General features: G+C 40.9%; 1 protein-coding gene across 2 annotated transcripts; it reads right to left on the reverse strand.

Moving 5' to 3' along the window:
* Positions 1–435: 435 nt before the first annotated feature.
* Positions 436–12,107, reverse strand: LEO1 (LEO1 homolog, Paf1/RNA polymerase II complex component). Of its 2 annotated transcripts, none has more exons than XM_054837004.1 (12): positions 11,708–12,102; positions 9,847–10,572; positions 9,487–9,594; positions 8,661–8,755; positions 7,835–7,980; positions 6,326–6,410; positions 5,908–6,002; positions 5,489–5,623; positions 4,772–4,907; positions 4,287–4,473; positions 3,921–4,018; positions 436–716 (listed from the first exon to the last, which is right to left on the reverse strand). In XM_054837004.1, the coding sequence occupies exons 1-12, from the start codon at positions 11,763–11,765 to the stop codon at positions 612–614; spliced, it is 1,974 nt and encodes a 657-aa protein (XP_054692979.1). In that variant the 5' UTR covers positions 11,766–12,102; the 3' UTR covers positions 436–611. The 2 variants fall into 2 exon arrangements, with proteins under 2 accessions (XP_054692979.1, XP_054692980.1); XM_054837005.1 differs by having other exon boundaries at positions 644–712; positions 11,708–12,107.
* Between the last annotated feature and the right edge of the window lie 1,082 nt (positions 12,108–13,189).

Consider the following 13,189-nt stretch of genomic DNA (forward strand, 5'->3'; position numbering starts at 1 on the left):
AAAAATAAATATCTTCTGTGATGAGTTAACTATTCTAACTGCAGGAACGTCACAGTTTACTCAAACATGATATGAAATATTTTAAGTCATCAAAATATGCCAGCATAGTAATGTACTGTCCACAGTCAACAGGAAACAAGGAATGTCTAGGAAAAAACCAGAATTGTACTGTACTGCTCCTATGTTCTTCCAACTCTTCCATAAAAACAGCAAGCTAAATTGCCATCCCCTTGTCCGGCAAATGTATAGTTTAAGCATTCTATAAAGATTAGAATGATTTCTCCTAATGAACTCAGTAAAAATGACTGATTAATTCACTTGGATAACCAGTTACTGCAGTTCCCAAAACTGAAATGTACTGTGCAAGATAAAACTGGCACTGTGATGATCCCTGGTGCAACATTTGCTGCAATAAGAGAAAAATCTTAAAAAGTAAAAGGAAGTCAAAAAACTTTATTCACACCAGAAATGCAGACTTCAATGGAATTCTCCTTTATCAAAATAACCCCATTATGGTTACTTACATCTTTGCTGTAAGAGAACTGTACAATATATATATAAATATATATAAAATTTAAAAAAAAAAAATCAACTTTTCTGCTTCCTTAATATTAATCATCATCATCTTCCTCTTCATCGCTGATCACATATTTCTTATGCTTCTTACTTGCTTTGTCATCATCCTCTGCTTTTCTCTTCCCAGAAGGTTCTCCTTCCTAAAGGCAAAAAAGGACAACAATAAACCAACGTACTTCAAGCTAAAATAAAAAAATTCAGAAGAACAACAAAAAGACCTCAAAGTTTTTCTTGTAAGAAAGCAAAATTATTACTTCTAGTTTTTCCCTTTTGTGCTACTGTGCTGCAGGACTGCTTATGTATTGGTACTTTTAAGTTCTGTCAATAGTTCTACCAGTCTCAAACCCCAACCTGAGAGGGTCCATAATACAGCTGCAGCAACATTTATAATCTGGATTTACGGCATGTGCGGTATCATTCTCAGCAAGTCTTACGAGCACAGTTAATTCCCAGGATTTCTAGTGAATTTTTAAATATGCAGAACTTTCCCTTCAGGCAGCCTGTGAAGCTTTGCTAAGTTTTCAGACTAGTGCCACTTGTATACCTTAAATTATAGCTACTGAAGCAAAGAAGAAATTCAGTAAGTAGGTAGGCATTTTGTTTGTTTGTTCATTTAAAAAACCCCAAACCTAAACCACTCTCTGGCATAAAGGAAAAAGACTGATGGGAAACCACTAGTACTGAGAATCAACACCACAGTTCAAGAAATGGAATAGTTTAGGAAGCTTCAAAGAGCTGGTCAAATGAACTCAAATCATTGTGTTAGTTACCTGTTTGCAAGCAATACCATAATAACTTTTATAGGCCGGATGCCCAATTTTCAGTACCTAAATATAGAGTCAACGGGTTGATTTCTATTCCACGTGCACTTACACCACTTCGGTTTAAATCATCCTTCCAAACAATGTTTTAAATCAGAATGCTATGAAAACGTTTAATCAAACTACAAATCACTAGTTGTTAATGCAGAACTCATCAATTTTGACATGAAAAACAAGTGGTAACTCAATTATTGTCTAAAAAGAAGAGTACCTTTAAAAATACCCTCAGGTCTAGGTAACCTCATCCCTTTTTCCATTTGTTGGTTTTGGGTTTTCTTTTGTTTGGTTGGTTTTTTTTAAGAAGCAACACATTACCTGGATTTTAAGCAGCAGCAAAGATTGAGTTTCAGAACTTTAATGAATTATTAGAGTTTCAGAACTCTAATGAATTTTTTTTTTATTCAAAGCATTTTATTCTATATTAACATATTAAGTTAGCACAGTGCAAATCTCAGGAAGGAATATTAAGAATGGAAAACAGAAATTAGTAGGGGTGGGAATCGCAATGATAGATTACAAGAGACGGCTTGTTCTGAGGAAGAAGCTATCTAGGCTATTGCTAAATGATTCATCTTCCTGTTTCGCAGAATATCCCTGTTAACTACAGTAACAGTAAAACTATTTGCCGTGTGGTGATAAAGCGTATTAATAAATGGATTGACGTTTTCAGTAATGGTAACGAATTGTTATCAGGACAAAGATTTGTGCTGTGTTGCTGACTGACAGCACATAAAAGCAAGTCTGTGTACAAGGAAGTCTGTGTTTCACATATGTGGACACATATTACAAATACTATACTTCCTCCGTGGTGACTGAAAGTAAGTAGTTGCGCACCACTGGGGTGTTTTTGTAATACTGTAGCACCCCTCCGTGGCCCTGATGGGAACATTGCCTTTAAGCCATGCAGTTTCAAAATGGAGGCTATCGTTCCTCAAGCAGCAGAGAAATGCTGTTGACTAGACCTTTTCTTCTGAGACTGGAATTGCAAAGTCCTGACATTGCTAGTTCATGAACTAACAACTAGGAGTGTCTTAGAAATAAATCGAAACAATTTAACACAACTAAATAAACAAATAAATAAACAGTTAAAATAATCTCGTAAAAGAAATGGTGATATAAGGCATTAAAAAATATTCCATAAGCTTACACTGACCTACTCAACCTTCCTTTTTTTTCTTTTTAAACTTCTGCATGATATTCTACACATAACCATTTAAATAAAATATAATTTACAGTAGAACAGGACAGGAAGATTCATCAGACTAGCATGCCAGTGTAAAAACATCTCTCATAACCTACAAGGTAGTAATAAGAACCTATTAAGCTGAGTTACTTTGTATTTATTATTCTGCCAGATAGGTGAAGGCGACTATCGGCAGAGCTCAGGTGTGTCCAAACCACCACTCCTAAGCCACGCTTGGCTCGAGAAAAATGCAAGCACGGCTGCAACCCGGAGCTGCGCTATGGTGATTACAGTAATACAGAACTGGTGATGTCTGAAAGAAAGCAAACTGAGGGGCTACTAAAACCGAGTAGGCCAAACACTGACCCAACCCAATTCCCTCTTGAACAGGGCAGTGGGAAGCCAGGGAGCCAGCGTCAATTGTCCTTTGTCGTGAATTCCAAAATCCCCTCTTCTTCCAGCTTCCCAAGGTACACAGTAAATGTCCTAGGGCTCTTTGCCACCGAAGCGTTTCAGAATAAGGAACAAGGGTCAGGAAAATAGACTACACAGGTACAGCCGATACAGGACAGAGTCCATATGCTTCCTGGTTCCAGTTCTACCACTGGATGAAAATAGTTAAGTTTTAACCTCAGAACTGGTATCTGTCAATTTTGATTAGTGTTACGCGGCAGTGCTGTATCAGAAGAAGCGACATTACTTGAAATGAACTAAACCTCAAGACGTGATATACACAAAGATTCATTTGCCTGTACCCAGCAGTGATAAATTGCAAACCAATAAAACCAGATTTTAGAAGAGAAAACAGCACTACTGCTGTAGTTAACAGTTAACTTGATCATGGCCTCATGTTTAGGATGATATTTGGGTGATGGATAATGTCTATTTAGCAGCAGACCTTAACTCTTTTTAACTCAGTTTTTTATCTCCTATTTAGAAAGGGTGGAAATACTATGTGAAAACGCTTCTGCTATTTCCATAATAAACAGGAGAGGACCATGTATCTTAGGAGACAACACTGCACTAGGATTCTAATATTAAGTCTTCTTACTCCTTGCATAAGTTCGGTAAAGTCGTTTTACATAAGTCTGCATATATTTTTCCATCGTTAAATCAGCAATAACCATAGTGACCTCCTTTGGGAATCACTGATGTCTACAAACTATATGCAGTGCATAGGAAATTGGCGATTAATTACCATGGAAAGCATGCAAAGTCAAATAATCCATTCATCATAGCATAAATGAAACTACAAAAGTCTCAGCTTTGTAAACTAGATTTAGTGCAGGAAATGTTCCTGACTGAAAATGAGTAGCTTAAGAACAAAATCCTTTTCTTACCTCATCACTAGTAAGTTTCTTTGCCTTGAGTAGCCTTTGTGTTTTATCTTCATCTGAGCCCTCATCACTGTCAGAAGAGTAGATTCTAGCACGTTCCTCTACAGAGAAAAATGAAAAGAGAAATATCTTTAGCTGAAATCAGTGAGGAAGAGAGAATACTAAAACCAATGCTCTTACATTTAGTCCCACAAAAAGCTAGCAGAATCTAACTCCAGAGTAAACAAAATAAACTTCTATGAACTGAATTCATGTCTCCTCACGTATCAAATGAGCTGGCAAAATACAACCTTACCAGAATTCTCCTGTGAAATTAATCCATCTGAATCACACAGGCCCTACTTAGGTGCTGGTAAGGTTTATTATTACCTCTGATGCCACCTTTGTATCTGTTTTTGATAGCTGCTAGACTGATTGCATCATCTCCCTCATCCTCTTCATCATAGCGATCAGGTTCTAAATAATTTGCACTCAGACCACGCTGATGCTGCTTTTCCCGCATTCTTCGCTGCTGAGATTCTCTACGAATGGAAGCTCTTAATCTCTCCTCTTCTTTCTGTCCAAAAAAAAGAAGCAATATATAAAGACTGAGGAAGAAAAATAAAAGTACTGAAGAGCACCTTGTATTCTACTGTAGCTTTTGAAATAATTTCACAGCAGTGTAAAGACTGTACATATTCTGATTGTTTTGTAATCTGTAAGGTTAAGCAAACTGCACCCATGACTAACAACTCTTGCCTGTAACTCCAAAATACACTCATAAAGTCATAAAATGTTCATAAATGTTCAGCTATATTCCAGTTGTGATTTTTTTAGATTAAATCAGCAGATAAGAGAGTTCCATGCCACAATACCTTAATCATTTCTGTGCGCTGAGACTCTGGATCACGACCTGCCATTGGCAAAATACGTATTTTCTGGGTCTTTGAACATCTATCTGCCAGAGACAGAGTCATCTTCCTGTGAGTGGCACTGTCCGTAGAGTGTGGCCTGTTTAAAAATGGATACATTCCTTTAAGAAGTATTTAACTAGCAATTTTTTAAGGACAATGGTAGAACCAGCATACTTAAGATTTCAAAGGTTCACCTGCACAAAAGTAAAAGCATCATCCTTTATCTACGTGCATCATAACAGCCACTGGAGACATCAATTCCTCTCCCAGCAGTCCCTCTGCAGTCCATTACCAGCCTAAACAATCATCCTTACCTTTTGCATCAATATCCCAAGACATAATCAGCACCTCGATAGCAATTGTGCATCAGAAGAAAGGTTAATTTCAGGGAATATTAATATTTTTTCTCATTGAGATGAGGACTTGCACTTAAAAATGCAAAATAAAAAAAATATATAAAAAATACATGTAGCCTACATATTGCAGTGAATAGCATATTAATCTTTCAAACTGAGACACCTAATTTAGGAAGCATCTTATAAAAATACTGACTTTGGAACATTATTAAACAGTTAAGCTCCGAAGGTTTACAAACTGGTGTTTCTCATTTTTATACACTAGTTTACAACACTTAATTGCAAAAGAGCATCAACTTTTTCTATAGAATAGCATGTTTACCTGAAGGTTAACTTTGTCTTGAAAACAGCCTGTCCTTGTAGACCTGTCCCTTGCCTGATAAACAAATGGTTGTGATCTCCCTGCAGTGGCGCCTTGTACACGTCAAAGACCTCATTGCCCAGGTGGAGAGACATGCTTGAAAGAGATGCATGTATCAGTTATTTGATAAAGTCACTACAGTCTATTTTTTGCCTCATTCATACATAGAGAAAGCCTTCATGTTTCCTTTTTATATACAGCAAATAATTATATTTCAATCCAAACTAGGCAGAGCAGAAAATTTTCAAAGCACCGAGACTAAAATAATTTCTGCTGTGCAGAACTGACACCAAAGTTTGTTCACTTCCCAATTTTGCACACCATGGCATTTCACTGTAAGAACAACTGTATTCCTTCAATAGCAAAAAGCCCAAACTAACCTTCCATCTGACCATTTGACTATCCGTGCATTGCTTTCTCTGATCTCATTCCCTTCCTCATCTCGTCGCATCCGCCATCGTATTGTGTTTTCTACCTGTGGGGAAAAAAACAAAACACTTTTTGTAACTCATAGTAAGGAATACTGTCGTAAAATATACTATATAGGTCAAGAATCACAATTAGAAAGACTAGGTAATTTGCTGCATGATGCAAAGAAATGAAGGTGAAGGGTATTGCTTTTACAGGTGAAATGCAGCTCTCAAGTTTTTTTTTAATTTATTACTTTCCTTGGTGCTGGACCAGTCCATCCTTTCACAATCTGACCGTAACTCAAGACACCATTCTAAAATACCTGAAACGGACTTTGGAGAAATGTGGCTAGATGAGGCTAAAAGAGAAGAAAAATTAACATTATACCTTGAGTTTTAACCTAGTTCTACCCTCTTCATCAAGCATCTCCTCATCTTCAAATTCATCTTCATAATACTGGGGATCAAAAGGTCTGTAATAAATTACACAATACAGTCTTTATTCTTCTAGAAATTAATCCAGACTATTCTAGAGTTGTGCAAAATAACAGGTGATAGAAAGGTTTAAATTATACATGCACACAACAGCAGGCACTGCAGCTGTGAGACAGCCATTTCTGCAGTAATGTAATTTACTGCGTCAATTCTACCCCACAGGAGGCCAAGTGTCCTCACTGCCATCAGTTACAGCCGCTTTAACATTCAGGCCCTCTCAATGGCTCTAGCTAAAGAAAACAAGTCTGCCTCAGAAAATACTGACTGTTTCCTTAGCATCAGCATGACGAGGTCAGGGTTAAGTCTGGAACAAAATATATACAATATTGTACAGAGAAAATAAAAAGAAAAAATATCATCTTATAAATGTGGTGAATTAGGGATTTTCTAACAGTACGATCTTTGTAATTTTTTATTTGAATCTCAAACCCAACCAATGGGAAAGGAAGATGAGATTGTTTTTCCTCTCTTCCTTCAAAAAAACCTTACAACTGGGGTGGGAGTGAGAAGGGGAAGGCCATTCCCTAGCTCCTTCCTAAACAGTTGCCAAGCTGCTGCGAGGGAAAGAAGCGATAAACAGACTCTGCTACTGTACAATGCTGTTTTCAGTCCTGCCTGACCCGCAAAGATCCCCAGGACTTCTCTCATTGATTACACGAACCAGATTCTTAACAGTTCTCTCCTGAAACAGTCTATAGCCTGAAAGCCAGGAAAAATGATTTAACTAACGTACAACAGAAACAATGCTACACTGCCAGCTAACGAGACACCTCTTAAACAACGCAATAAAGTTGCTTAACAAAACACTCGAAGAGCTGGATTTAACAGCAATTTGCTAGGATTGGTGAAGGTGGGCTTTAGGGCCAAATCTAACATCACAAACAACTCTAATAATTTATTTTGTTTCCCCTTATGAATTCCAGGAAATTTCTTTAGCTTGGGTTAGGTAAATAGGAAAATGAGCAACCAGCCTCTTCATAGTTAAACAGTATATTTACTTCACACAACTGAAAAAGGGCTTATGCTGAAATTCAAAATTATGTTTTTATCACTCAAAAGAGCATAAAGGCCCTGTGCATTTGGCTTTCACATCTCTGAGAGCCTGAACCTATGTTTAAAATTCAACTGACAGCATGTGCTTTCAATTAAATCTTATTTTTGTTTGTTTTTTACAGACAAAAAGTTATTCAATCAAGCTGAAACCCAAGCTCACAAGAAAATTACTCAACACTTGATTAGATAACAACAAGAGATATTACTGTTGACTGATCACAACCAAAAGCGTGCATCTTGATGTCAACCATTTTAAATACGGCCAACATATTTCATCATATAACTAAAACAAAAGCAATATAGGGAAACAGTAAAAAACTTATCGATCACGTATTTAATGTGCAATTACCTGGGCTCCACGCTAAGGAAGTTGGGCAGCTTCACAAAGTACAAATCATTACCCAAGTCTGTGTTTACTTTTGGTATTTCTACCTCTATTCTAGTTTCTGGAATAGGCTCTTCTTCCTGCTGTTCTTGACTCAGTCCATTCTCATCCTAATGAAAAAACGGGAGAATAGAAGCGTTAAGTGAAAAAGTCTATCTGGCTACCATTGCTTTAATAAGTACTTACATTTTGCTTAGAGAAATGTCTTCCGTGTGCATACAGGGAGATCAGGAAGCTTTGGGTAAATGAACTTGCACGTTTTCAGTGAAACTAATTCAACTCAGCATTTTCATATGCCACTTAAAGTGACTGCAAATACCAGTGCAAAACTGAAGAGACCAAAGACAGTAAGGAAACAGCAAAGGAGCTGACATACAGTTTTCAGCAAAGCACTGGAGAGTAAATGGGCAACAACTTTTCCCAGACAAAAAAAATATTTTTATCTATTATCATCAAGACCTAAAATGAAAATACTTTTCAAATAGCTGTACTAAGGTACCAAAGACAGCTATGATTTTGTATTTTCCTTGATAACAATCAGAACTACTCATTATATTTCTTTCAAGTACAAAAAGTGGAGCAGGGATGGGGGAAGGCAGATAAATGAATCCATCTCATATTGCTATGTATAAAATTTTAATAATTCTTTTAGACAGGGCAAAATTATCTGCAATGCTTACTTAATGCTATTACTCTTTTTTTCACTAAAATATTATCAAACTCATTCAGTGTCCTACTCATTTCAGAGTGGAATGGCGTGTTAATTATTTCAAAAGACAAGTCTACTCACAATGGGCTGTCCTGGAGTTGGTGGCTTGTCTTCTCCATCGCTCCCTGAGGAAATGTCATCTGCACCTCCAAACAGATCCATGACATCTGCATGCTCTTGAGCAGAAAAATTACTATTTTAAAATACACACACATATATATGCACACACCCCCCCATGCAAGCACACTCACAGATAAAAAGATTAACACATCATTAACTTTTATTACCACTTAAAAACACCTACAAAGGTTAAAAATTGCAAATGTTTATGAAGCACATGTTCTTTTATCCTGAAAAACAGTTTTCCCATGTATTTTTAAGCTAAGGATTCAAGGTATGTTTTCCTGGAAAGGCTCTATCAAATAAGAATCTAGTTGAAAAATGGCAACAGAAGAATTGAGAATGTAAAATCATCCCTTACTCAAGTAAACAACTTAAATGTTCGTAAACAACTTCATTACACATTTTGGAGGTTTTATTTCTCAGAAGAATCAACATCTCTTTCTCAGCCAGCTAAACATCACAAAAACCAGTATAGGTTCTCTAGGCTGCTCTGACGAGAGGCACCATTTCTTAGCATCTTTCAGTAAAAACATGTGAAACAACATGCGCAAAAGAAGAGCTCTGTCTCTCATGGAGGAAACCGAAAACCTGAGAGCACTAACTAATCAGCAGAAATACAGCGTGTACTTCCCCACACAGAATTCTTGCTGTGCTGTTTTGTTATGTCCATGACACTACAGTTACACCATATAGCAAGCGCTATCAACTGTATCAAGTTCTGTTACAGATGAACGGCATGAGGATTAAACAAACCAAAACCCCACAAAACCATGCCACCACTTACCTTTCTGTCCTTCTGTATCGCTGTCTGCTTCTGAATCTGATGCAATTGGTTTCTTTCGCTTCATTCGCAGAACTTCATCTTCACTATCACTGCCCCTTGCAGACTCTCCTAAGGAGCATAATTCTCAGCAAATTAAAAATTTTGTTCCACATATTTTCAAATTCCTTTATATTAATAAGTTGATTCAGATGAAAAGGAATTTAAAAGTGCTGCATAAAAAGCCATTACGAAGATGACTATAGTTGAAAGCTACGTGATTAATGCCTTTACATTGAAGTCTGAATCTTTTCAGGCCAATAGAAATGAAACACTAAAGAGATTAAACCAGAGGCAAATCATGACTACTGTATTCAGTCCTACCAGATTTATGCTCTTGGTCCTCTTCATCAGAGTGCTGGGCCCTTTCGTCATCGTCAGAGTTCTGCATCTTCTCCTCATCAGAATGCTGGGCCCTTTCATCATCATCCGAGTTCTGCATCTTCTCCTCATCTGAGACCTGCGGCCTCTCCTCATCATCTGAGTTCTGTATCTTCTCCTCATCTGAGTTCTGTAGTCTCTCCTCATCATCAGATATCTGTGGCCTTTCATCTTCATCAGAGTTCTGTGCCTTCTCCTCGTCGTCAGAGTTCTGTTGTCTTTCCTCATCGTCAGAGTTCTGCTGTCTCTCCTCATCGTCTGACTGATCGCTTTTGTCCTCCTTGCCCCACTTCTCATCCTCTGAATGTGCTTTTTCAGAACCATCTCCCTCTGAATGATGGCTGCCTTCATCTGACCCATGCCTGCGATCATCCTCCTCATCGTCATGAGCAGCTTCTGAAACACTGTGCTGGTCCACATCTGACTGATCGTTATCTTCATGCTCAGAATGTCCTGAACCTTCAGAGCGATTGTAGGATCTTTCAGAGTGGTTGTCACTCCCTGTGTGATGGGATGCTCCTTCATCCTCACTATCATCTCCAAATAACTCCTTATTACTAGGTTTTATTGCCTCTCTGTCATCATCCTGGTCACTGTCGCTTCCAGAAGCATTACTACCAGAGCCAGCATTCTCCTGATCAGAATCAGAATCAGATCCAGAATCGGAATCTGCAAAACAAACATCACCCTTTCAGGAGTTAAAATGTCCCTACAAGGATGCACATAAGACGATGGGCATTGCTTTAAAAAAAAATAAAACCAAAACAAAACCCAGAAAGAGAACCTACAGACAACCGTAAGAAAGAACTATGAAAGTCACCCAGAACAATAAAATAAAGTGTTTACTAATAAAGGCACAGCCAATGAAAGACACAATGAAAAATGATGGATTCCACATAAAAGTTTCAAACCACAAGCTATTATCTAAGATGCTAAAGCTGTAGAGAGAATAAGCAATTACACAAAAGAAAATAACATCTGAAACAGCGAGGGCTTAAATTAAGTAAATGTATATATACAGCTTATGAGATCCTACAAATCTAAAACTGTCATCACGTCTTTAATCCACATTAGCCGCCTCATGTGCCCTGGCACGTTCATCACAACGGAGCGACTCGCGAATGCCGAGGTTGGGGAATGCCGCTTCAAGCGGCGAAAAAGGAACGTCTGCCTTGAAAAGTCATTTACAGCAACTGAGACAGGCATTTTAAAAATGCAGAAGTTACTTAAATCGGAACGTGTTCCATCATTTTTCTTTAGATGCCGATGACACGTACAACTTTTCCAGACAGCGTGGGGCAAACAGGAACCGCGCCTGGTTCTTGACCACCTCAAATCCCGGCAGCGCGGAGCAAACGCGCGATGAAGCGTTCCCAAATTCCGAAGCGCGCTTGGCTTTTGTTCCGCGTCCCGAGTGTTCCACGGCCGAGGCGATGGAAGAGCCGCTACAAACCGCTCCCCGCGCCGCCCCAGCTGCGAGAGCAGGGCCCGTCCCTCGGAGCGGGCAGAGCCTCGCCGCGGGCGGGCAGCCGCCGGGCCGCGCTTTGGCCCGAAGAGCAGGTGCGCCAAGGAGCCCGGGGCAACGCCCGCTGCCCGAGCAACGCGGCCAGGAGGAGGCTCGTTAACGGCCGAGCCCCGGGGCAGCACCGCCCGCCCGGGTCCCGCTCCCTCCCTCCCTCCCCGCCCGCCGCCCCCGTCTCCCCTCCGCTAAGGGCTGAGGGAGGGGACGAGGAGAGGGCGGGAGCGGCCCCCGCCAGGCCCGCCACCGAGCGCGGAGGGAAGGGGGAGCGCGGCGCCCCCGCACCTTTCTGCTCGGCCTCCGAGTCGGCGTCGCTGCCGAAGAGCTCCTCCATGTCGGCCATGGCCGCAGCACCCACCCGCCGCCGCACAACGGCCTCACGCCCGCGGCCACACCGCGGCGCCGCTCAGTGACGCAACTACGGAGCGCCGCACGGCCCCGCCGCCGCCGGCTGCGCCCGGGAAGGAGGAGGCGGTGACTGCTCTTAAAGGGGCCGCGCCCCACGGTAATTCCCGACGGCAGCGGGCTCGGCTGGCATCCGCGACAAACGCCTGTCGGCGACAGCAGCCCCCGAGGAACGGGAACCGTTTACGAACGCAGAGAGCGAGCGGCGTTGCGAGTAGGGCGAAGGCGGACTTGGCCACGGCCAGGCGCAGCACGACCCCGTGGGCACGCGCGCTCTGACTTGCCGTCACTGCCGCCGTAAGCGCGCGTCACCCTGCTCCAGCCGCCGGGGGTGAGCGCAGGTTCCCGTCGGCGCCAGGCCCAGGGCCCACTCTCGTGTCCGAGCCGGCTCCCGGGCCGCGGGCCCTCCCCCGCCGCGGGCCCCAACGCCCCGCCGCGGCCGTTCTTCACTCGCTGGGATGGGCCGAACGGGCGTGACAGGGCACCGCCACTCTGTTCAGGGGCTCTCGCACGTCCTTCTGCCGCCTGCCGTGCGACAATCGACTTCCCCGGCGGCAGCCCTTCACTGCCAGAAGTGCCCTTCGGGCACTCGCCTTCCTGCTGCAGAAGAGAAAGTGATGGTTTGACGTAAACGTGGGGGTCAACTTTAAGCAAGTTCGTCTACAGTGTAAAAAAAAAGGCAAAAAACCCCAAACAAACCAACCACAAAAGAATACTTTAATAATCCAAAACTTTTACTGGTTTACAATCTGACAGCATATAGTGCTGATATGCTAAAACACTCAATTCATGTTTCCTCAATGGAAATTTAAATTGAACACTTGCTCGTTTGTAGCTTACAAACAGTATTACTCAAGCTGTAGAGAGAATGAGGCTATTGCTTTAAAATACAACAGTAAATAGATAATTGCTTTGGAATATAGGCTATGTTTCCATGCTTAGTTTGGAATCAACAGAATCAACAACGTGTGGTCATTTGACTTCTGCTTTAAGCCTGGAAAATAATCAAGAAGAAAAAAAAATATCGCCTCTTTTGGAAAAAAGACCATGTGTTTATGGTAGCTAGTTATCAAAGTAATACCACTTTTGCACTCAACAAAAATTAAGTCATACACAACATCTCACTACACTTGATAGCATTAAATTAGACTTTGGTTTACAATTCCTGACTACAGACTGAATTCCTTCATTTATTCCATACAGGATATACATAGTAGGCACAAAAGTGATTGTTGTAACTGTTCCGTGCACGATGCCAAATGTCTTGCAACAATTTGGAGGGCCAAACTCCTCTGGTTAAAAAACCCCCTAGTTTTCTAAGCCCAGCCTGTCAGATATCTGTCCTGAAAGTGCCCACAAGCA

The sequence above is a fragment of the Grus americana genome, chromosome 10, assembly GCF_028858705.1.
Source record: "Grus americana isolate bGruAme1 chromosome 10, bGruAme1.mat, whole genome shotgun sequence".
NCBI classification, from domain to species: Eukaryota; Metazoa; Chordata; class Aves; order Gruiformes; family Gruidae; genus Grus; species Grus americana.